The 25,848-nt window shown below is 38.7% G+C and overlaps 1 protein-coding gene across 8 annotated transcripts in view; it reads left to right on the top strand.

The window, feature by feature from the left end:
* The window catches only part of ASCC1 (activating signal cointegrator 1 complex subunit 1), a 115,911-nt gene that overhangs the window by 51,131 nt on the left and 38,932 nt on the right, over window positions 1–25,848 (top strand). For all 8 annotated transcript variants that reach the window (XM_040485323.1, XM_040485321.1, XM_040485325.1 and 5 more), the window contains exon 7: window positions 5,383–5,502. In XM_040485323.1, the coding sequence (XP_040341257.1) occupies window positions 5,383–5,502 (120 nt within the window). The remainder of the gene's footprint in view (window positions 1–5,382; window positions 5,503–25,848) is intronic.

The raw sequence follows: 25,848 nt of genomic DNA, 5'->3' as shown, positions 1-25,848 counted from the left end.
GAATCCTAAGCAGACTCTGCACTGTTAGTGTGGAGCTCTATGCGGCGCTTAAACTCATGAACCGCGAGATCATGACCTGAGCCGAAATCAAGAGTGGAATGCTCAACAGACTGAGCCCCCCAGGCGCCCCCCCCATACTATTTTGATATGGCCTTGTAGAAGTGGGTTACCTAGTTCATTGGGTAAGGCAAGGTAAAAGGGTTACATTTTCTTATATATGCTGTAAATAAAACTATGTAATAGGGTGACTTGTTTGTGGGCCATTTCTTCTTTTACAGTTTTGAAGACAAGGTATTTTTCTTGAGCAAAATCATAAGCTGACTGGGTTTGCAGCCTGCAAAGAATACTTCTTTGCCTTGATCTTTGCTCCCTGATGGACCTAACTGTTCTCTCTCCATCTTAACCTAACATTCAAAATCATTGTTTGTAATTAGATATTTGCAATTTCCTTGCATACGATAAAACTTTGTGCTTTACCTTACAAAGCAGAGCAATTTTATCTGATTTAAGAATTAGTCCTGATACTTAACTTATTTCCAGATCATGTTTTGCCAAACGAAACGGAAAGCAGCTGCACTTTCTTGGCTGCCATGAGGGTAATCCTGCTAAGAAAAATTTAAAGGTAGATAAATTATTTGTTTAGGGAAGTGTTTGTTTTCTTACCTGTGAAAATCAGGCCACAGGTTTTTAATCACTGAAGCTTTATCCTGAGCTATGTGAGGATTTAGCTGAGTTCTTCCCTTTTATGTCTCCTGGTGCCTTTTGTGACTAAATGCCAAATCTGAGCCCTTTAAGCATGTCAGGGTTGGTGTGCATAGGAAATGAAGAGCAGCCTTAATAGTTCCTAAGAATTTTTGACATGACGGGATGAAAACAGTAATTGTAGTTTTTCAAATTCAGCAAAGCTTTTGAAATAGGACAGAGTTACACTGCCAAAAATCTGCAGTGCAGGCAAAAATTTTTTTGAAGAGGCTTTTTTCAAAAAGCTGAAAAGATTTGAAACCAGCTAGTAAAGCAACCCCTCCCCCCCCAGCCCTCTTCTCCCACTTTCTCCTCTGCCACACATACTTGTTTAAAAAGCACATAGTGCAAAATTAACTTATTTCTGAGGAGAATGAGACTCAGAATTGGCTGTTTAGGTTGGTTAGAAGTGCCTTGTTTCCCTAACAAGGGAAAAATGTCTCCTAAAAATACATACATATAGCCACACACACACTTACAGCCCTGGTGAGTAGAATTCTCATTTAACTTTCTTATTCATACTCTTTGATCATAGCTTTTGTACTTGATATACTTAGATTGTCAGTAAATAGTGGCTTTTCTTTTTTTTGAAATGTTTATTTATTTCTTTTCAGATGGGGGAGGGGCAGAGAGAGGGGGAGAGAGAGAGAATCCGAATCAGGTCCCATGCTGTCAGCGCAGAGCCTCACAGGGGGCTGGATCTCCTGGGGTTCAATCTCCTGAACCCTGACTTGATGACCTGAGAATAGTGGCATTTCTAACCTGGGCCTTTTATGATGTAAAGATCCCAAATTAAAATATAAGAAGGGAAAACTTTGAAATTGATGGACTAATAAATAACATGCTGTGGTTTAATTTGATGGCTTTTTAAAATTGAGAGATTAAATCTACATGGCTAGATTGGGATTTAATTAAAACTGTGGTGCTAAATAGATATTTTAAAGAAATAGTTGAATATTTGTCTTTAATTTGGGGGTGTTTTTCGAGTGATGTTACCTGACCAGGAACAGAATTTTGATTTCAATTCTTAAGCTAAGGGCTCATGAAGCTGTATAGATTCCGAATGAATTATTCAGTGTTCAGTAAACACTGAAGCTTTAAATGTATCCCTTGTGACTTTTCCTTGTGAGATGGAGAACACAAACAGAGCGGTGGCTCTGAGTATATAGTCTGACAAATACGCAGTATTTTTTTGGTTCCAGTATCACTCTTCTTGTACCTAAGTGTTCCCAGTAGGCCTGAGGTAAAACCAAATAAGTTAAAAAGGGACAAGAATAAGGAGAGAAGAGGAGGAAAAATACCCATGGATGAATGCTGGTTCCTGTTTATTGCCTCAAGTGTCAGTTGAAAAGTATGCTCATGGGTGTCCCAGGTGAACTCTTTGTCACCATGACCAAGAGTATGAGTCAGGTAAACCACTGAATTTCTCTCCCTCTTGGTAAATCCTAGAGAAGGTTGAAAGAGTTTCTGTTCCTACTCCTGAGACAGGCTTTAGATCCTGTTTCATTGTTGCATTTTTTGTTGTTGTTGTTCCTGGTACCCCATCTAATTCCAAAGATTTGAGGTGGTTTGGATTGAGGATATACGTACAAGAGAAATGTTAAAAGTCAGGGAGCTCAGAGATAAAGATGGAATGGGAGAAGGTTTTACCTGAAAACCAAGGAATGGTTATAATTACACTTGAACATTAAAATTTAATAGTTTTCAAGCACTGGTATACTTGAACTAAATTCCAAAAAGAAACACATCCATTATTACACTTCTTACCTGATAAAAAGGAGCATGACAGTTTTTTAGGAGAGAATCCTTTTCTGGTTCTCAATCCAAGAAAATTTTGTCATGTAAATCTTAACCCAAAATGATGATGAGCAGTGTCTTCAACAGGACTTTTGCAGAGAATACAAAAATATTGTTTACATGGTTCTCTCTTGGTTCGATCCCTAGAATTTGAGGGTAGAGCATTAGGCAGAATCCAGTAAAAACATTTTAGTGGGAAACTAAACCAATGGTATGGTGCTTTGGGGTGATTTATGCGGGGTCAGAGTTAGGGGAAAAAAGTAGAAGAATGTATGGTTAGTATTAAACTTTTTTTCATGTAAGTTTGACTATACCTTGATAGGATTGAATGGCAGTCTTCTGTGTTGAGTTTTCGCTTTTATTTGGAACGGAGATCTTCTGTGCTGTTGGATGAAGCTATAGGCCTCAGGTAATAGTTCAGAGTGTGGCTTGTGTTTTGGAACACCCCACTTATTAGAGGTGGTAACAGGGATACTTATGATGGAGGCGGTAATTTTTATTGAATATCTGTCTAAAATAGTTTCTTACTGAAAAAAAATTCTGGTCTTGTGCAATAATATGGTCTTGAAGTTTTAAGGGAATATTTACCGTGAAGTTTCCTAGACTACAAAGGGTCTCTCTGTGGCATTGGTGCAGTGTCAAGAGAACTGTTTTGTTTTGCTTTTTTAGGAATTGTCCTTTGGTTTATCCTAACTTCCTTTTGTCTTTGAGCTAGTACCACATTTTTTTTCAATGACGATGTAGGCACGTGTCCACATTCTTCTCAAAATTGTCCAGAAAAGCTTCTCTGTTTAGTGTAGAACATCCAGTCAGTGTTTACCAGAGATTTATGGAGTTTACCTATTTTACATAAGGCATTGTGCCTGGCTGAGGATATCAGAGTGGACAAAATGGATAGATTGTCCAGCCTCATGGGGCTTGCAGAAGACTGTATATGGTGAGCTGATTTTTAGCTGGGTTTCACCTTGGCACTGCAGGGCCTTTTCTGGTTGAAGGATAAATCTGTTTAAGGAGCTGGGAAGGAAGCAGAACGGTGAAGTTTTACTTAACATGAAAGTAATACCTGCACCCATGAAACTAATGTAACATTGTATCTCAGTTATATTTCAATTAAAATAAATAAAGTCATACATAATTAGTTTTAGAAAAGTCAAAAATTATAGATAAACAAAAATATCACTTTTAATCTTACCGCTTAAAGATAATTACTATTAATGCTGTGGAGTATGTACTCTCAGACTTTTTAATATGCAAGTCTGTATTTCTTCTTTGAAGTGTAATTTACTTACAGTAAAATGCACAGATCTTAAGTGTAATTGATGAGTTTTAACAAATGTATACACTCATGTAACTTCAGCCACATCAAGATGTAGTACATTGTCATTGCTCTGTGAAGTTCCATCATGACCTTTTCCAGTAAATTCACTTCTCCCAGCAGCAACTATTGTTCTGATTTCTGTTTCCATAGATTAATTTAGCTTGTTCTTGAATATCATATGAATAAGAAATCAGTCTGTACACTTTTGTGTTTGGCTTCTTTGGCATATATGGGCATTTTATAAACTTATGTGTGGCTTCTTTTGCATATATTTTTTATATTAACTTTTTAATGGATAATACATTTACATGGTGCAAGATTTTAAAGATTCAAAGGATATGCAGTGAAGGGTTTCCTTCCCACTGCTATTCCCACCAAGCACCCTGCTCTCTTCTCTAAAGGCAACAGATTTTTCCAGAGATTTTTTTATACGTACAGGGAATGGATATATATATATATACACACACACACACACACACATATATATATGTATATATATATGTATATATATATATAAATTTTCTTACTCCCATCTTTTGCACAAATAGTAATATATAGCATGTATATTGTTGTGCACCTTTTCTTAAAACCTTAATGAATATTTAATTTGTTGCCAATCTTTGGTTGTTCCAGACAAAGCTTCAGTAAAACCCTGTGCCCAAATTGTTTTTCATGAGTATAGGTGTGACCTGTTACATCATATCAGGAAATAGTATTGTCTGGTTGTTCTTTTGTGTGTGTGTGTGTGTGTGATAAGTTTGATCAGTGGGTTCAGGTGTGGTTAGCCTGATCCATCATTATAGAGCTCCCCTCTTTATATTTTCTTTATATTTCAGCCTTTTGCCATTAAGTTTCAGCAGCCATTGCTAATCATTGTCTTCATCCATTATTTCATCAGGGGTTGCAGAATGGTGATACCCTGATTTCATCATTACTTCTGCGTTTATTAGTTGGAATTCTTCTGTAAAGAACTTCCCTTTGTCAGCTATGGTTGGATACGTAGCTGAATTCATAATGATTTCCTTAGGTTTGGCTCCCAGAAATTGAGTTGCTTGGACAAAGGGTTTCTACTCTTGAAGACTTTTTATAAATATTGCTGTTAGGATGTTATACCACTTTATGCCTCCACCATTGTTAGGTGAGTAAAATACTGTTTGCAGCTTATAGAAATAATGAAATAAAACCCAAGAGATGGGCAACACATTAAATGTCTTTGTCAATCAGAGCTGTCATTCCTTGGCTTTTTCTTGTGAGTACTAATAAACTGGTATTGGGATAACTGTAGTGTGACTTTGGAACTACTTGTATTTCTAGTTGGTGTGCATAGAACACAATTTTGAAATTAGAAGGATGGTTAGATAATATTGTTAGTAAAAAGAAAAACCTCCCAACAATTTTATTTTTGGTAATATTTGACTGTGTATAATAACTATGTTTAAAATATAATGGCCCTCTTAGTTTAAACATTTGTAAAAATGTTTAAAATTTGTAAAATTTGTAAAAATGTAAAAATGTTTCCTTTGCAGTGACATTTCTGGGGGCAAACCCTTAGAGGTAGAGATGGCAGGGATAGAATACATGAACGATGATCCCGGCATGGTGGATGTTCTTTATGCCAAAGTCCATATGAAAGACGGCTCCAACAGGTATGTTTTTGGAATGCTTCTTTGTTTCCATCAAGAGGTGCCTAAAAGCACTGCTAGAAGTTCAACAAGTTTTGATTCCTTTTCTTTGAGATCTTACTATCATAAAGAGTGTGTCAGTTCTTTTTTTTTTTTTTTAAATAGTAAGCAATTATCTTAAAAGAGGAATTTGTTGTAGGAAAAGTATCAGATTTTAGTCTGATAATTATTGAGTTACTTGGATGGTGGATATTGATTGTAGCAATCTAGTTTTTATGATGTATGCTTTCTTCATGTTTTTCAGTCTATAGGAGGCAGAAAGGATGGCATTTTAGGATGGTAGTTAGTTGCAAAAGTGACATAACACAGATCTAGTGAATACCATGATTCACAAAATGGGATGATAACTATACAAACTCTACAAGATTATCTACACGAAGATTAATCTACATGAAATGCTTAGAACAGTGCTTAGCACATACAAACATCCTCAACACATACCAACAGATGTTTACTGTTTTTTTATTTTTGTTGTTACTACACAGATCGCTTCTAGGGATTCTCAGTCTGTGACCCAGGCTATTTCTGAGGCTAGTTTAGGCATCCAGAGCCATTTCTAATGTTAATGCTGTTTATTAGTCTATTCAAGGTCTTCTGTGAGCAGAGGAGCTAAACTTGAATTGGAAGTTTGTTTTTGTGGTCTTTTTATTAAGGCGGGATAGAACAGAGCTCACCCTGAATCAGAAACCCTCCAGAGAAAATGAAAGTCTTTAGGCAAGCCCCCAAATTGATTTGCTTTTCTAGAGGATCCCTTGTAAGATTTCCCATATTTCAATTCAAATTGGTAATCTCCATTATCTTCTAGCTCGTTTCAATTGGAAGTGAATTTGGGGCGGGGCTGGGCGGGGGGTGGGGGGGGAAGGAAAAGACAGTATAGAATCAGATGTTGTGTGTGTTTTGGACCAGATTTGTCTTGGATACCTGGCATGTGCCTAAATAGCATACTAATAACCTTGTCTTAAAAAGTAGGGACGCATTGTTCTTTCAGGACATCCCAAAACATTTCTTATGAGCTTGGAATTTGATATCCGGTATGGATCATTTCCTTTGCATTGTGAGTTATAACAGTCCGATGTCTTCACCAGTTATAGGGCTCCTGTGTATGGAGTAGATTACTTTTCAGTTTTGTGAACAAAAACAGTGAACGATAAGATAGCAGTTCTCAAGCTTTTTGTCTTCATAATCACTTAATTTCTTTTTTTCTTTCTTTTTTTTTTTTTTTAATTTATTTTGGAACAGAGAGAGAGCATGAACGGGGGAGGGGCAGAAAGAGAGGGAGACACAGAATCGGAAACAGGCTCCAGGCTCTGAGCCATCAGCCCAGAGCCTGACGCGGGGCTCGAACTCCCGGACCGCGAGATCGTGACCTGGCTGAAGTCGGACGCTTAACCGACTGCGCCACCCAGGCGCCCCATAATCACTTAATTTCTTAAAAATTATTGAGGACACAAGAGAGCTTTCTTTATATGGATTATAGTTATCAATATTTACCTTATTAGAAATTAAAATTAGAAATTTAATATTTGATGGTTCATTAAAAATAGTAATATTTTTTGTTTACATAAATAATGCATTTTTCATGAAAAATCTATTTTCCAAACCAAAAATATTTAGTGAGAAGATAGGCATTGCTTCACATTTTTGTAAATTTCCATAATGGAAGACAGCTGGGTTCTATCTGCTTCTCTGTTCAGTCTATTGCAATATGTTGTTTTGATTGAAGTATACAAGAAAACCTGGACTCACACAGAAATGTATTTGGAAAAATGAAGAGTACTTTCAGTGTTTTCAGCTAATTCTGGATATTTGATACTACACTAAAACTTGACAAGTTACAGTTTGGTAAAGGTCAGAAATCCTATCAGCGAACATTTCATACTCTTGCACTAAAATCCATTGATCTCTTTTACATTTTGACCGGACCTTTAATCTATGCACAGTTTTGTATTGGTCATTTAGAAGATACCGGTTCACTGAGTTATGCACATCTTCCAAATGTTGACATACTTCATTATGCGATGTTAAAAACGTATTGATCGCACTATTAATTTCACCACAGACTTTAAGTATTAAGAAGCTGCTGTCAAGCTCATGGTAGCAGAGACACATTTTCTAAAATTCTTATTTTCACTTGAAAGCTTAAATTTTATTATTGGCCCAAAATACTGTTTTCCTTGAAGTTCTTTTTTGAGAAAATGTCTGTCAAATAGCCAAGTCTGAATAACCATAATTTGTCTGTCAGTCGTTCTTTCAAATAAAAATGGCGTTCGTGAACAAAGAGGCTAGTTCAGCTCCAGCTCTGACAACCTCACAAGTGCTTTTCCTCCAGACAGCCATCTGCTTCCACATACAGCCCAGCTGCTTTATCCATACTGCTGATTGCATCACACAGGTACATTAAAAAGACATGTACTCAAGGCCTGAGATTTAATAAAATCGATTATTTTTACAGTTTCATCAAGGATAAATGAAACTAGTTTTTTTAAAAACCATGTATATATAGTGAAGAATATACTGCTGCTCATACAATTTGCTGCCGCCGCCTTAGTTTATACTAAGGTGCCAGCAGTTTTTCTGTTGTTGTTTTGTTTTAAAAACAACTTTTTTTAATGTTTTTTTTATTTTTGAGAGGGAGAGAGACAGACAGACAGACAGACAATGCGAGTGGGGCAGGGCAGAGAGGGAGACACAGAATTCCAAGCAGGCTCCAGGCTCTGAGCTGTCAGCACAGAGCCCAGTGCGGGTTTTCAAACTCACAAACTGCGAGATCATGACCTGAGCTAAAGTCAGATGCTTAACTGACTGAGCCACCCAGGCGCCCCAAGGTGCCAGCAGTTTTACCGAGCATTGCTTTTGCACCGTCTGTGCAAATGTCATTACAATGAAAAAGGCGGACAGTGTCATACAGTTACTATAAATATAGTTGTGACCTCATGGGCTCCCCTAAAAGAGTCTCAGGGATCTCCAAAGGTCCACAGACCTTACTGCAACAACCTTTGATCTAGGTAAGGTTTTAATTCCAATATTGAAGATTGCATAGTTTCCGGGGAAATTATAACTTTTTTTTTTTTTTTAAGCAATTACTCTTACTTGGAACTGTGCTTACATCGTATTATCTTCATTTTATCTTCGCAGCATCTGTATAAGATGGATAGTATTCGTATGCCCGTTTTATAGATAGGGAGGTTCAGAGAGTTTAAGTAGTTTGGCTAAGGAACATATAGTCTGCAAAACCATGCTCTGAATCCCTATGCCAGAATAAAGAAGGTTTTCAGTATGCTAGGTTGAGTATAATAGACTATGTTCCAATTCTTATTTCCACTTTTTTTTTGAAAGTGGTAAAATTCACATAACATAAAAATTACCCTTTTAACCATTTTAAAGTGTATAATTCATTAGCGTTGAGGACATTAACAACATTGTGCAACCACCACCACCAATGTTGCAGAACATCTTTATCACCCCAAAAGGAAGTCCTGTACCCATTAAGCAGTCACTCTTCCATACCCCCTGTTCTCTCCCCAGCTCCTGGCAACCAGTGATCTACTGTCACTATGGATTTGCCTATTCTGGGTATTTCCTATAAGTGGAACCACACGATGTGTGGCCTTTTGTGCCTGACTTCTTTCACTCAGCATAATGCTTTCCAAGGCTCATCCCTGTTGTAACAATGTCAGTACTTCACTCCCTTTTATGGCTGAATAACATTCCATTATATGGAGATACCACATTTCAAGTTGATCCATTCATCAGTTAATGGACATTTGGGTTGTTTCCACCTTTTGGCTATTGTAAATGGAGCTGTCTTCAATTCTTTTGGACTGACTCACTTCTAAAATGTATTACATTTTTTATTTCCTTGATTAACCTTATAGTTTTATAGGGCATCATAGCCACTTAGCCTGACCTCTGTTAATTTGCTTTCTTAGTATCTGTTACGGGATTTATTTAATTTTTGTTCATACTGGTTTAAACCTTACTGTTGTAAAACTGAAATCTTTGATAGCTTATAGACCTACAGTTAACATGAAGCTATATGGAAAATTTACATGGGATTGCAGCAATACAATAGTGAATTTTTCCTAATCTATGGCTTCAAGTCTGCATATGTCATAGACATCACAGTTTTTTATTTACTCTATTCTTGGTGGCCCCCAGAGGGAAAAAGAGAGGTTACCGGGAAGAGATAATAAAATCATTACTTTGAGTTTTTCCATTGGGTATCTTTACGTTTTGCTTTAATAGTTAGACTCTTGGTTCTGTAGAAGGCCTTCAAGTGTAAAGAAGAATATGTTTTTGAGATTGGAAGAAAATAAGAGCTATAGAAGCTAGGTGGCTTTTGAAGACAGAGTTCAGACACGATTGGTACCCACATTAATGGAATGGTGAGTGCTCCAAAGGTGAATGCACTCATTATTTTCCCAAAGATCCAGCCCTTAGAAATTGTGCACACTTACTATTGTCAAGGCTTTGTAAATTGAAAGATCTTATGAAGTATCCACCGAATCCACTAGTGTGATCAACCAAGAAGATTTTTGAATAATTCCCATCTCTCTTCCTGCCCATTTTTTTCTCTTTTGCCCATTCCTCTTCCACAGGGAGAGACATGTTTATGTTATTTCAAAAAGATTTGTAAAATCCCCTCCTCAAATGTGTGGTAATTACTAAGAGACTTAAACACCTCTTATTTAATTCAATTTTAAAGCAATTCAGATGCCTCCTTTGTGCAGGGTATTTTGGAGGGCTGTGCAAATTGATACGAATTGAGTAAGACATGGTCTGTTTTAAAGGAACATTAAATCTTTTTGTTTATATGAAGAGATCCTGCTCAAGACAAGAGGCATGGGAGAGAGACCATGTTGTAATAAAAACACATTCAAGTTTCTTTGTATGATTTCATGCAGTTTAAATCAGAGATTTCTTCCCTCAAAATGATTGAGTGTGAAGTGCCTGACCTTTAAAAGGATAGAACTGCTTAGCTCAGATTTTTCGTCTGGAAACTTGCAGCTGGGACAGCGAGAGGTTTACTTACTGATGCTTCCTTGGGTTTGGTAAAGCGTGACTGGGTAAGGAAGCTGTGGCAATCTTTTACTCATTACTTAGTAGTCAGCTGTTGCTAAGACTTAAGTATTGAACACAGTGGCTGTTCTGTTCTGTCTGGTACTGTCACGCAAGCTTCCATCCTTGCCCCTCTAAGAAGAATGGCTTCCTCACATTTTCCTGACAATACAAAGTCAACTCAACTTCCTTCCTTTTTCCCCTCACAGTCTGCTATTCTCATCACCCCTAACCCACTCAGTTTCACCCTCTTTCTGAAGAATGGCACGCATTATCTCTGATGAGGCTAACCTCTTATTCTCCTGACCTCATTCCTTCTTATTTCCTCAAAGACCTGGCTCCATCAGTTATTCCACCCTGCAGTGCATTTTCAGGCTTCTTTTCCCTCAGGCATTTTCCAGATGCCCAGTGTGTGTGGTGCAGTAGACTCCAGGGCTTCCGTCTTAAGGAGGAGGCCGATGTCAGTAATTAGAGTACAGTCGGGTGAGGGCTCTGGTTGAGATTCTAGAGGTGCGTAGATGGGTAGCAAAACTCCGCTCATGGGTGAGCAAGTTTTGTAAAGGAAGACTTTACGGAGAAGGTTTCTTTGCTGAATAAGGAGTTCACAGGCCAAGAGAGTAGCATTTTAGGAAAAGGGAATAATAGCAAGGACAGATCTAGAAGCACTGTTTTGTACCATGTAAAAAGTATGTTGGATTTTTATTTGGTCATTTGTTTATTCAACAAAAATGTATTGAGTGCCTGTTGGTTGCCAGGCACTGTGCTAGGCTGTGAATATAGACTGGTGAATAAAGCCAGGTGCAGTCATTATCCCTACGTAGTTTACAGACTAATGTTGGAAACAGATGCTAACAAATAACACATAAATGAATAATTGACCCTTGAACAACATGGATTTGAGTGGCATGAATCCACTTACATGCAGACTTTTTTCAGTAAATACAGTACAGAACTGTAAATCTATTTTCCTTATGATTTTCTTAATATTTTCTTTTCTCTAGCTTTATTGTAAGAATACAGTACATAACACATATAACATACAAAATATGTGTTAGTCGGCTGTTTATGTTACCAGTAAGGCTTCCCATCAACTGTGGATGGTCAGTAGTTAAATTTTGGAGGACTCAAAAGTTATCCATGGATTTTCAACTGTATGGGGGTCAGAGCCTCTAACCCCTGCATTGTTCGAGTGTCAACTATAATTGCAAAGTGTGATAAAGGTGAGGCAGGGGGGGAAATGGTGTTCCATTAAAGAGGAAACTATCATAGCAATGTGGACTGGAGGAGGACAGGGTCAGGGAAAGTCTCTAAGGATCCGATATTGAATTGAGATCTAAGGGACTGAGAGTTTGCAGGCAAAGGAGAGGTGGGAAGGCTCTTCTCACCTTTTGTCCTAGGCAAAAGAAAATACAGAGGCAAAAGCCCTGAGGCAAGAAAAAGTCTAGCAAATTCCAGGTATGGATGAGGTTTAATGAGGGAGAGGATGGGGTAACAGGAGATGGCCATGTGAAGGAATTAGAGGGGCTTGGGTAATAGATAAGAGAAAGAAGATTAAACACAAGCAGAATAACTAAAAACAGATCCATATCAAGGTAAATCATGATAGAACTGCAGAGCACTAAAGACAGAGATCTCGAAAGAAGTCAGCCACGAAGGAATGGCAGGTATAAGGACCTCTCAGTAACAACAGTGGAAGTGAAAAGACAGCAGAGTATTTTCTAGAGGAAATAATGGTCAACCTGGAATTGTGTACTCAGGAAAAAAAATCTTTAAGAACAAAGGTGAAATGAAGACTGTTAGAGAAAAATCTCAGAGACTTTTTCACTGTGAGATCTGCAGTAAAGGAACGAGTAACGGATGTATTTCAGGAAAGAGAAGAGGAATCCAGAACGTCTGAGATACAGGAAGGTTAGTATGAGATGCAGAAAAAAATGGTAGATACATAAAATGGCAAACAGTGTCTGTATAAAATAACTATTTTATAAAATTTGAGAGAGTTGTGGGTTTATTGTTGTTGTTGTTTTTAAAGTAACTCCACGTCCAGCATGGAGCCCAATGCAGGGCTTGAACTCACAACCCTGAGATTAAGACCTGAGCTGAGATCGAGTCGGATGCTCAACTGACTAAGCCACCTAGGTGCCCCATATATTTGGGAGAGTTTAAAAAAAAAAAAAAACAAAACTGGGGCAATCTCACACTTCATGGGTTTGAGCCCCGCATCAGTCTTTGCGCTGATGGCATGGAGCCTGTTTGGGATTGTCTCTCTCCCCCTCTCTCTCCTCCTCCCCTGCTCATGCTCTCTCTGTCTCTCTCAAAATAAATAAATGAACTTTAAAAAAAAAGAACTAACATTGTTCAGTTAACATAACTGGCAGCTAAGAGCACTGTAAGTCAAGACTAAGGAGAATTTTGAAGTTGAAGTATTCTAATTTTTTGTATTATTATTATTTGGGGAGAGTGGTGTTAAGATATTTCTTTAACTTTGTTAAGCTAAATGCACATAGTAAAAATTTTAAAGTAAATCTAAGAGTATATAAATAATAAACAAGTAGAGAGAAAAAGGAAAAAGGAACAAATGGAAATTAAATCCAAAAAGGAACAAGCGTAGAAAAAAGTGGGATGAATATTTAAATGTAAGATGGCAGGACGAAGTCCAGACATATATATACGTTAATGATACACATTAATGAATAAACTTACAGCTTAAGATATAAGAAAGATATAAACAAAATTCAGTTATATGCTCTATACCAGAGATACATCCATCCATGAGGTTGCAGTAGTAGAAAGGAAAAAGATAACACTAGGCAAATACCAAAATGAAATTATGAAGTTGGCATAACAGAATTAATATTAGTAACAGAGAGTACTGTTACATAATGATAAACAATTTACCAAGATGTTATCATTTTAAACTTGTACCCACTCGAGCATCCCCAAAGTAGATTCAGCCAAATTTGTATAATTAATTTTTTAATTTAATTTTTTAATTGAGAAATCCATCATCATGGGAGGAGATTGTGACAATATCTTCCAATAATTGATAGGCCAAGCAGATACAAAGTCAGTAAAGATACAGAAGTTTTGTTTTTTTTTTTAATTTTTTTTGACGTTTATTTATTTTTGAGACAGAGAGAGACAGAGCATGAACGGGGGAGGGTCAGAGAGAGGGAGACACAGAATCTGAAAGAGGCTTCAGGCTCTGAGCTGTCAGCACAGAGCCCAACGACGGGCTCGAACTCACGGACCGCGAGATCATGACCTGAGCCGAAGTCAGCTGCTTAACCGACTAAGCCACCCAGGCGCCCCCAGAAGCTTTTTTTTAACTTATTATTATTTTTTTTTTTTTGAGAGAGAATGTGCCTGTGCGAGTGGGGGAGGGACAGAGAGAGAGAGAGAGAGAGAGACTCCCACAGGCCTCAATGAGAGGCTCACTCATGAACTGTGAGATCACGACCTGAGCTGAAATCAAGAGTTGGTCACTTAACCAACTGACAGCTTAACCCAGGCCCCCGACACAGAAGATTTTAACAATTAACAAGTTTAAAAAAAACAACGATGGCACAAAAACGGACACCCAGATCGATGGAACAGAGTAGAAGACCCAGAAATGGACTCACAAACGTATGGTGAACTAATCTTGGACAAAGCAAGAAAGAACATCCAATGGAATAAAGACAGTCTCTTTAGCAAACGGTACTGGGAAAACTGGGCAGCAACATACAGAAAAATGAACTTGGACCATTTTCTTGCACCAGACACAAAAATAAACTCAAAATGGATGAAAGACCTAAACAAAAGACAGGAAGCCATCAAAATCCTCGAGGAGAAAGCAGGCAAAAACCTCTTTGACCTTGGCCGCAGCAGTTTCTTATTCAACACATCTCCGGAGGCAAAAGAAACAAAAGCAAAAATGAACTATTAGGACCTCGTCACAATACAAACTTCTGCACAGAGAAGGAAACAATCAGCAAAACTAAAAGACAACTGATGGAATGGGAGAAGATATTTGCAAATGACCTATAAAATAAAGGGTTAGAATTGAAAATCTGTAAAGAACTTATCAAACTCAACACCCAAAAAAACAAGTAATCCATTGAAGAAATGGGCAAAAGACATGAATAGACACTTGTCCAAAGAAGAAGGCTAACAGACGCATGAAGAAATGCTGAACATCACTCATCATCAGGGAAATACAAATCAAAACCACAATAAGATACCACCTCACACCAGTCAGGATGGCTAACATTAACAACTCAGGCAACAACAGATGTTGGCAAGGATGGAGACAAAAGGGATCTCTTTTGCACTGCTGGTGTGAATGCAGACTGGTGCAGCCACTCTGGAAAACAGTATGGAGATTCCTCAAAAAATTAAAAATAGAACTACCCTACAACCCAGCAATTGCTCTACTAGGTATTTATCCAAGGGATACAGGTGTGCTGTTTCGAAGGGGCACATGCACCCCAATGTTTATAGCAGTGCTATCAACAATAGCCAAAGTATGGAAAGAGCCCAAATGTCTATTGATGGATGAATGGATAAAGATGTGGTATATATATATAGAATGGAGTATTACTCGGCAATCAAAAAGAATGAAATCTTGCCATTTGCAACTACATGTATGGAACTCGAGGGTATTATGGTAAGTGAAATTAAGAGAAAGACAAAAATCATACGACTTCACTCATGAGGACTTGAAGAAACAAAACAGATAAACATAAGGGAAGGGAAGCAAAAATAATATAAAAACAAGGAGGGGGACAAAACATAAGAGACTCTTAAATACAGAGAACAAACTGAGGGTTGCTGGAGGGGTTGTGGGTAGGGGGATGGGCTAAATGGGTAAGGGGCATTAGGGAGGACACTTGTTGGGATGAGTACTGGGTGTTATACATAGGGGATGAATTACTGGAATCTCCTCCTGAAATTATTATAGCACTATATGCTAACTAACTTGGATGTAAATTAAAAAGTAAGCAAATATAAAAAACAATGAGCAAGTTTAATGCAATAAGTCATTTCTGGAATTATACACCCAGCAATGAGATAATTCATATTCTTTTCAGGTATACATAACAGCTGAAAAAAATTGATCACACAGTAGACTGTAAAGTAAGGCTTAATACATTTCAGTGAGTTGGTATCTTACAAATCACATTTTCTGACCAGAAATACAGCAAGGTTATTATCTACAATGACCAAGTTACTAGAAATAAGAAGAGAGTTTAACAAAGTGATTAGCTATAAAATTAGTATAGTTCTGTATAGGAGCAACAAACAGAAAATGTCATTTATGAAAGATACCCAGCCCTGTGACTTGCTTTGACTAATGGAATGGGACAGGAATGATTTGCAAATCTGTCATTGCTAGGCCTTAAGAGATTTTGCAGCTCTTTTGTTTTCAAAGTTAACCTCTTAGGACTTGGTTGCTATTTAGGGAAGTCCAAACTCTCTGGCTGGAAAAAAGACCTCAAGGAAAAGAATTTAGGTGTCCCCAGTTGACAGCCGGCACCAAGGCTCCAGTCATGTGAGTGGGGCCCTCTTGGATCCTCCAGATCCGGGTGTAGCTGCCTAAAGAGGAAACAGACCAAAAGAGTAAATAGAATAATTATAAATTATAATAGGTTCTACAAAAGAAACAAACAGGAGGATAAGAAGAATAACATAGGGGGACCTACTTTTAGATGCAGTGGCCAGGGAAGGCATCTGTAAGGAATTGACATTTGAGTTCAGACTTAAAGGATACAAAGGAATTGTGGTAAGAGTGTATGAGGCAGAGAGAAGAGCAAGTGCAAAGACCTTGAGAAAGAGCCTAGTGTGTTTCAGCACTTAAAGAAGACCAGGAAGATAAATAAGGGAAATGAGGCCAGAGAGGCAGAGACCAGATTACACAAGGGTTAGACAGTTGGTAAAGAATTTGTATTTTTTTTCCCTAGGTGGACCAAAAGGTTTTAAGCAATATAATGACATGATATTTTTAAAAAGGTCATGTGTGGGAGAATAGATTAGAGGGGGAAAGAATGCAAGTGGGGAAATCAGGTCATACTGCAATCTAGGCTAGAGATGAAAGTAGGTAGCCAGGTTAGAGCAGTAACAATGAGGAAATGAAAAATAAATAAGAAGACACCATCCATTTATGGTAGCAACAAAACTCATAGGTACTTAGGAAATAACTATAATAAAGTATGTGTAAGACCTTTTTGCAGAAAATTATAAATTATACTCAATAATTATAAGTTACAGTATAATTGTAACTTATCAATTACATTATATATACATGAGAGATTCCTCATGTTCATTGATAGACTTAATTTCATAAAGATGTCAGTTCTCCCCAAATGTTCTATATAAACTTAATGAAATTACAGACTACATATGTAATTGAAATGAAGAGCCAGGAGCAGGAGGGGGAAGTAGTTAAAAGTCATTACAGGAATGCAGGTGAGAAACAAGGCCTGAACTAGAACAGAGCTATGAGAATTGATACGTGGATGCAAGAAGAGTAAAATCTGCTGGATTTGGCAGTTTTCTGAAGGTGGTGTGTAGGAGTCCGATGAATAGGATCCATTATGACTAAGCTGGTTTATCTCAGGAACACAAAGATGAAGTAAGACCAGAAAATCTAATAACACCCAACTCAATAGATCAAATTTAAAAATGTCTAAATACATGCCTAAAAGCCTGCTGATGAAATTCAGCCTGTTTTTTTTTTCATTAAAAACTTTCAGAAAACAGAAAGATATTGCCTAATGTGATAAATAACAATTTTAAAGCAGAAACCAACAATCCTATCGAATGGTAATTTACTGGGTTTGTTATTGCCATTATATTCAGAAATAAAACACGACGTAACCACCATCACTCTTAAACACATTGTTCGGAAAGTTCATGCTAAATCCTAAGCTATAAAACAGAAGACAGATGAAGACAAAAATTGCCATTGAGGATAACATTATAGTCTACTAAAAAAAAAAGCTCTAAAATTGATAAGGAAACAGTAAAAGTGCTAATCAGTGTAATAAATGGTTGGACAAAAGATAAATACCCCAAAATAAGTAGTTCAGTACTAACAAATTGTTAGTTCTAGACACTGTTTAGACACTGTTTTAGGCACCATAAGAGATACAAAAATGGGTAAAATGACCCTTATTTTAAGAACCTGAAATCTACCTAAGCACTAAACTATTAAAAGAAAACACATGGGGCGCCTGGGTGGCGCAGTCGGTTAAGCATCCGACTTCAACCAGGTCACGATCTCACGGTCCATGAGTTCGAGCCCCGCGTCGGGCTCTGGGCGGATGGCTCAGAGCCTGGAGCCTGTTTCCGATTCTGTGTCTCCCTCTCTCTCTGCCCCTCGCCCGTTCATGCTCTGTCTCTCTCTGTCCCAAAAATAAATAAATGTTGAAAAAAAAAATTAAAAAAAAAAAAAGAAAACACAAATTTTAAAAAATAGAAGAAAACTAAGTAGATGTTTGATAAATGACATGAGAAGGCCACTGCTGCTAAAGGTATAAATTAGGAAAAGCTTTTCAGAAAGCAAGCTGGCACTTTATACCAAGAGTTTTATTTTATACTCCTTGGACTTGCTAATTCTCCCTATGGGAATTTTTCTGGTGGAATTAATCACATATGTGGACAGTTCACTGTATGTGGGAGATAGATCTATTACAGTATTGCCTGTAATAGTATATACTGGAAGCAATGTAAATATCACAAACAGAAGAGTGGGAAATAAACTATAGAACACTGTAGAATAGAGAATACTAGGGATCGACTAAAAATTGTGTCTTGGAAAAATGGCAGATATTCACTGTATAGAGTATTATGTGATGAAAACAGTTTACAAAACAATTTATAAATACACGTTTACTTTTCTCCCCCTTGGAAGTGGAAGAGAGAGCAAGAGACAAATAAATCCCTTAATCTCAATACATAAAAATCTTATCAGTGGTTCCTTCCAGATGGCAAGTGATTTTTTTTCCCTTTAGCTTATCTGATTTTCTTTTTCAATAATGTGGCTATAACAGGCAAGTGTTCTACCTGTCCACCTTTACTTGGTCAGGTTAGGGTCAGCAGTAATTAGTGTGTATTTGTAAGTGGTAGAATTATAATTTGACCTGGCTCGGACTGTGAAGCTCGTGTTCATGCTGGGACAGAAAAGGGGATTAAGAACAATTGGAGACAGGGGCGCCTGGGTGGCTCGGTTAGGTTAAGCACCCAACTTCAGCTCAGGTCATGATCTCGTGGTTCATGAGTTTGAGCCCCACGTCGGGCTCCGTGCTTACAGCTCAGAGCCTGGACCCTCCTTCAGATTCTGTGTCTCCCTCTCTCTCTCTGCCCCTCCCCCACTCTTGTTCTGTCTCTCAAAAATAAATGAAAAATTAAAAAAAGAAGACAGAGGTCTTGGACACAGACTGCTCTTTTGAGAAGTTTGGTGAAAAGAAGATGATACAAGTGTATGTATTTGTGCAGTTAAGAGTTAAAATCCGGGGCGCCTGGGTGGCGCAGTCGGTTAAGCGTCCGACTTCAGCCAGGTCACGATCTCGCGGTCCGTGAGTTTGAGCCCCACGTCGGGCTCTGGGCTGATGGCTCGGAGCCTGGAGCCTGTTTCCGATTCTGTGTCTCCCTCTCTCTCTCTGCCCCTCCCCCGTTCATGCTCTGTCTCTCTCTGTCCCAAAAATAAATAAACGTTGAAAAAAAAATTTAATAAAAAAAAAAATAAAAAAAAGAGTTAAAATCCACAGCTGTGCAGCCTGGCATATCTTTTGGCTTGCCATCTTCCTTTCACAGCCAAGCTTCTTCTCTTTACATTGTTTTCTCTTATGAATGTAAAGGCTTACAGATGGGTAAAGTGAAAATTAACTGGCTCCCTTACCCCCTGCCCTGACCCTCCCACCCGGTAGACGGTACACAGGACAAATAATGCTGAGAGGCATCATGTACTATGCATATTGTTTTACACAGACAGGACCACATTACACACGTGGGTTGACAGTTCATTCTTCTCATAACACGTAACCTAGAAATTACTTTTATGTCAGTGCCTATAGATCCCATGAAATAAAACTGCATTTGTCCTGAGGCATAACCTATATGCCATAGGAGTTACTTGCTTAGAAATTTCCCATCAGAAATTCAAGTCAAAACTATAATGAGATATCACTTCACACCTGTCAAAATGGCTAAACTCAACACAAAAACAACAAGTGTTGGTGAGGATATGGAGAAAGGGGAACCCTCCTGCAGTGTTGGTGGGAATGCAAACTGGTGCAACCACTCTGGAAAACAGTGTGGAGGTTCCTCAAAAAGTTAAAAATAGAACTACCCTACAACCCAGAAATTGCATTGATAGGTATTTTCCCAAATAATACAAAAATACTAATTCAAAGGGATACATGTACCCTGATGTTTCAGCATCGTCAACAATAGCCAAATTATGGAAACAGCCCAGGTATCCACTGATTGATGAATGGATAAAGATGTATGTGTGTACATGTACATACATACATACACACAATGGAATAATATTCAGCTGCCAAAAAGAATGAAATCTTGCCATTTGCAGTGACATGGATGGAGCTAGAGAGTAAGTATTATGGTAAGTGAAATAAGTCAGAGGAAGACAAATACCATATGATTCCACTCAGGTGGAATTTAAGAAACAAGACAAATGAACAAAGGGGAAAAATAGAGGCAAACCAAGAAACAGACTCTTACCTATGGAGAACAAAGTGATGGTTACCAGAGGGGAGTTGTGTGGTGGGAATGGGTAAAATAGGTGATGGGAAGTAAAATACATTTGCAGTGATGAGCACTGGGTGACGTATGGAAGCATTGAATCACTATATTTTACACCTGGAACTAATATTACCCTGTATGCTAACTAACTGGTATTTAAATAAGAACCTTAAAAAAGAGAGAGAGAAAACATCTACCATCATTTCATCTCTCTCTTTTTTTTTTTTTTTAACGTTTATTCATTTTTGAGAGAGGTAGGAAGACACAGAATCCGAAGCAGGCTCCAGGCTCCGAACTGTCAGCACAGAGCCTGATATGGGGCTCTTACCCACAAACTGCGAGATCATGACCTGAGCCGAAGTCCGACGCTCAACTGACTGAACCACCCAGGTGTCCCACATACCTTTTGAATTAATTAATATTCCTCAGTCTAGCATTCAAGATCTTCCAGTAAGAAACCAACTTAATATTTCAACTTGATCTTCCACTGCTTTGCACTTACTTACCCACAGGCCCTAGCCAACTTCACTGCTTATTGATGATTCTTTGGGTCTTTGTTAGTGTTGTGTCTTGTGACTAAAACTTCTCTCATGTTACTCCTCATCTTTTTCCTTTTTGCTATCTTTTTTTTCCTTTTCTTAAATAGACTATAAGATTCTTCATGGCAGGGAGTACTCTTATTCAGCACTGTATATCCAGTGACTTTTAAAATTCAGGTTCATAGATGTTTAGTGAATATTATTCACCTAAGTCGTTCACTCATTCAGCAGATACACAAGATGAATTGAGTATAGTTAGCTTCTTGTCCTGAGCCCATCCTCCTAACAGCCTATTCTGTTCCCAAAGCAGCTATACTCTCTTCCACGTTTAAATTACCTGAAGATTTAAGTTACCTCAGTAGATTATAAGCTCCTTAATACAAAGGGCTGTTTGCTTAGTCTTCTTTTTAAGGTTCATTTATTTATTTATTTTGAAAAAGAGTGAGAGAAAGAGAGGGGCAGAGAGAATCCCAAGCAGGCTCTGCACCATCAGCGCAGAGCCCCACACAGGGCCCAGACTCATTAACCATGAGATCATGACCTGAGCTGACATATAGAGTTGGATGCTTAACCACCTGAGCCACCCAGGCGCCCCTCGTGTGGTTCTTCTTTTTCGTAGAGACCAGCATAATGCCTGTATGCAGTAATCTCTCAGGAAATACTAACTGTATGGGACTGAATTAAACTGGAAAAAAAATCCCAAACAAAAGCCTGGAATTTGTACTTTCTAGGAAGTCAGTGATCTTCCTGCAATACAAATACATATCTGTAAAGATGCCTCTGGAATGCTTGAGCTCTGGAGCGCTTACAGGCCTTTTAAACTAAGAGCTTAGATTTAAGGCATTAATAACTGGCTTCTGTTTTCAAATTCAAAGCACTGTCTAAATGATAAAGCTGCTTAAGAATAATACATCATTTTGGGGCGCCTGGGTGGTGCAGTCGGTTAAGCGTCCGACTTCAGCCAGGTCACGATCTCGCGGTCCGTGAGTTCGAGCCCCGCGTCAGGCTCTGGGCTGATGGCTCAGAGCCTGGAGCCTGTTTCCGATTCTGTGTCTCCCTCTCTCTCTGCCCCTCCCCCGTTCATGCTCTGTCTCTCTCTGTCCCAAAAATAAATAAATGTTGAAAAAAAAATTTTTTAAAAAGAATAATACATCATTTTTACATAGCAACCCTATATTATTTTTAATTCTGTTATGAGGAAGAAAGGCATAGAGCAGCTCTGTGACTCATTCATAGTCAACCAGGAAAGGATCAATGAAGAAAGAATCAGGAGGCTATACTTTTAGAAATATATGGACATATTGTCCAATGCGGTATGTATGACATCAACCTGAAATTTAGTGACTGTACCCAAGTACCCTTAAATTCTTTTAATAGAACTCCAGAATATTTGTCATCTGTGAATCGTGTGTGCATGCAACAGCTCTTGACTGAGAACTGATTATGTGTCAATTAGGCATTAATTTAGGTGCCAGGGTGAAACAGGGGATAAGATAAAGAGCCAGCCTTTGTGGAATGCACAGTGAATTGATAACAGCAGAACCGACTTGGATTCTGGTCTCTGTCCTGACTGTCTGTGCTTTACTCCTCTTGCATAAAATGAGAGGTTAGACTAGAACTTTTTAAAGGACTTCAGTTCCTTCAAAGTCCTAATAAGTCTTGAATTGGACAGAAATCTTAATTTTCCAGAAAGACAGAGCTGGAAATTGGTTTCTTTCATTTAGTCTATTTAATTTCCTTCCTCTAATATCTCTTGCTCCCTGTTTCTGTCTAGTTGAACTCCCTATTCACTTCTTTTTCTTTAATAGAGGGGAGAGAAAAGAAGGGCATCATTCTGCTGTGATTTGTAATTGAGGTAGATTTTGAAGTCCTTGGTTATATTCAGACTTGTTATGCTGTAGCATTCAGAAGTATTTCAAAACCTTATTGTTCTGTCATGGTGTTAGTTAATCAGAAACTTTAGACCCAAAATAATGTAGGTCTTTGCTTGGAGATCCGCATGCACAATTAATTGAATCAGCTAACTGTAAAATTAGAGTTCTGTGCAGTGTGAATAGATTTTATTTTATTTATTTAGGAATGTGGGGACAAAGTTGTTTTCATCCTTTCCCCCTTTATAGCGCAGTCCTTAAGGCACGTACTCGGAAGCCACACGGCATGGATTCTGATTTGGGGTCTGCCGCCAATTAGTTAATATGATTTTGGTCAAGTTTTATAACTTGTCTGTGCCTCAGTTTCCTCATTGGTAAAATGGGGATAATAATTCATTGTGAGGATTAAACGTGTTAACAGATCTCAAGCGCTTAGAATAGTGCTTGATACTACCACTCTAGTTGACTTCTGTACCTCTGGTCTCTTCTCCTTCTAAAGTGTTTTCTACTCTGCTAGAGTCAGCTTTCAGAAATGGACATCTGACCACATCGTTCTCTTTTTCAAATCTCCGTGGCTTCTGATGGTCCAACCACTACTTATATCAAGCTCATCTCCACTGTTCTTTTTCTCTCATTCTCTGCTATAGCTATATTCAGTAATCGGTTTTCCAAATAAGATGTGATCGTGCATGCCTTGGCATCTTTGCACATGCTGTTTCTTCTGCTTGAAGTGTCCTTCCTTCACTGGTTTTATCTGCAAATCTTCAGCGATACTTCAAGACCTCATTTATTTTATTTTTTACATTCACTTCTCAGTTTTTAATCAGTCACATCCATCAATTACCCAGTCACAGCCAGTAGTTACTGAAAGCCAAGTATAATGGTGCACTGGAAGATACAAAACAAATACAACATGCTCTTGAGCATATAATCTAGTAGAGGAACAGGACAGACAGACTTGAAATAGCAAGGGACTGTCACTGAGAATGCTAAGGAAAGCACACATAAGTGAAGCAGCATTTCAGAGAAGGGCAGAGTCATTGCTCACAGATATAGGGGAGTGGGGGTGTTAGGGTGGCTAGAAAGGCTTCATGGAAGAGTGGGATTTGAGTTGGGCCTGGAAGGATCTGCATAGGTGGAAACTGTAGCCCAGGGAACAGAAGGCACAGAGGTCGCAGTTGTCAAGCCGCTCAGTGGAGGAAGCCTGGTAAGAAAATGTGCATGTTGAGGGGTGCTGAGGTCATGGGGCAGCAGGGGGTCCCTAGGATCTCCAGAGCCTGGAGCATCCTGAGTGACCGGTGTGTTGTGTAACGTTCTACCCCATGCCAGCCACACTGGATCCTGACACAAAGGGCGGACTCGGCGGTACTGGCCCCAACTTCATTCAAAATTTTGAGACTCTGTTTGTCATGGATTTTTTTTTCATTAATTTTGATTTTTAAAAATACTGCATTAAAACATGATTTATTGGGGCACCTGTGTTACTCAGTAGGTTAAGCATCCAACTCTTGATTTCAGCTCAGGTCATGGTCTCACAGTCATGAGATTAAGCCTCATGTTGGGCTTTGCGCTGGGGCGTGGAGCCTGCTTGGGATTCTCTCTCTCCCTCTCTCTCTCTCTGCCCCTCCCCCACTCACATGTTCACACTCTCTCTCCAAAATAAAATAAAATCTTTAAAAAAAAAAAACCACATGGGTGCTCCTGGGTGGCTTGGTCAGTTAAGTGTCCAACTCTTGATTTCTGTTCAGGTCATCACCTCGTGGTTCTTGAGTTCGAGTCCCACATTGGGCTCTGCGCTGACAGCGTGGAGCCTGCTTGAGATTCTCTCTTTCTCCTTCTCTCTCTGCACCTCCCCCACTCTTGCACACGTGTGCTCGCTCTCTCTCTCAAAATAAACTTTAAAATAATAAATTAATAAAAAAATAAACTGTATGATTTATTTAGGTTACTGCATTTTTTGGCACCCTCTTAAATTTTGTGCCCAAAGTAATTTCCTCACTTGCTTCACCCTAGTGCCAGCCCTGTGTTCTAGTTCTGAAGTTTGGTGGAGGGGACATGAGTATTTATGATTATAATTTATTATTTTTATTATTATTATAAATAATGTTAACTATGGCTTACTCATTTACAAATATTTTTTGGTTCATGGATAGTATTTCATTAAAAAAAAACACACAAGATAAAGAACTTAGAATTTTAAGAAGATTCATTCGGAACTTTGGAACCTGCAAACCATGAAAGGGAAGATAATTGTTTGTGTTCCCGAGTCAGTTTCTGGGGGACGTAGCTTCCTCTTGCTGCAGTGTATGCAGTGCAAGCAAAAAGAGTTGTTTTGCCCACGTCTAAACGAGTGAAAGGTCACTGGAGGGTAGGGGTACTAGAGGCTGCTGTCCACTTGGAGACAGACCTCAAGCAACTGAGTTGCTGTAGCCAGAGTATTCTTCCTGAGGCAAGATGGGCCACAAAATGGGCCACACAGGTGGGTTGACCCATATCTCACATAAAGCAAACCTGTCTAGCTCTGCTCACTGGCCACAGTGCTTACACTGTGGGCCATTACACTTGGGCCATGGCCCAAGAAGCAATGGAAGATTCCCAAACTCTCTAAGTTTCTCAGGGCTACTTGTATCCAGGAAAAGAGGTGATGTTTGACCCAAAAGACTCTTACCAGCACATCTAAAAATGTGAAGTACAAAAAATGTGAAGTCTATTGTTCATTAGTACGCTAGTGACTAATGGGAGATTATTTTGGGCCAGGGATGTCAGGATCAGCACTAATCTCAGAGGTGGCTAAGGAAGGGTTGAAGGTGCAGGCTGCTCCCTGCACTTGCTACCAGGTGCACTGCTCTGTCATTTGATATGGACTCGGCACATATCCAGTGACAGCTGCCTCAGTCTCAGAGTGGACATTTTGGTACATGATGTAGAAACCACAGGCTGCATTTTACCATCAGATGAGTGGGTGGTCACAGAAGATGGCTGCTTCCTGAGGCCTGCTCACCACACACTTGCTGGGATGCTGACCCCTCTTGTCGGCACAACCAGCAAAGCTGTTCTTCAGAACTGAAGGAGAGAGAAAAAAGAGTTTTCCAGACGGACAA

The sequence above is a fragment of the Herpailurus yagouaroundi genome, unplaced genomic scaffold (assembly GCF_014898765.1).
Source record: "Herpailurus yagouaroundi ecotype Mexico unplaced genomic scaffold, PumYag 163, whole genome shotgun sequence".
Taxonomy (NCBI): domain Eukaryota; kingdom Metazoa; phylum Chordata; class Mammalia; order Carnivora; family Felidae; genus Herpailurus; species Herpailurus yagouaroundi.
Note: the sequence above shows the minus strand (reverse complement) of the source record. Positions and strands in the feature narration are given on the sequence as shown.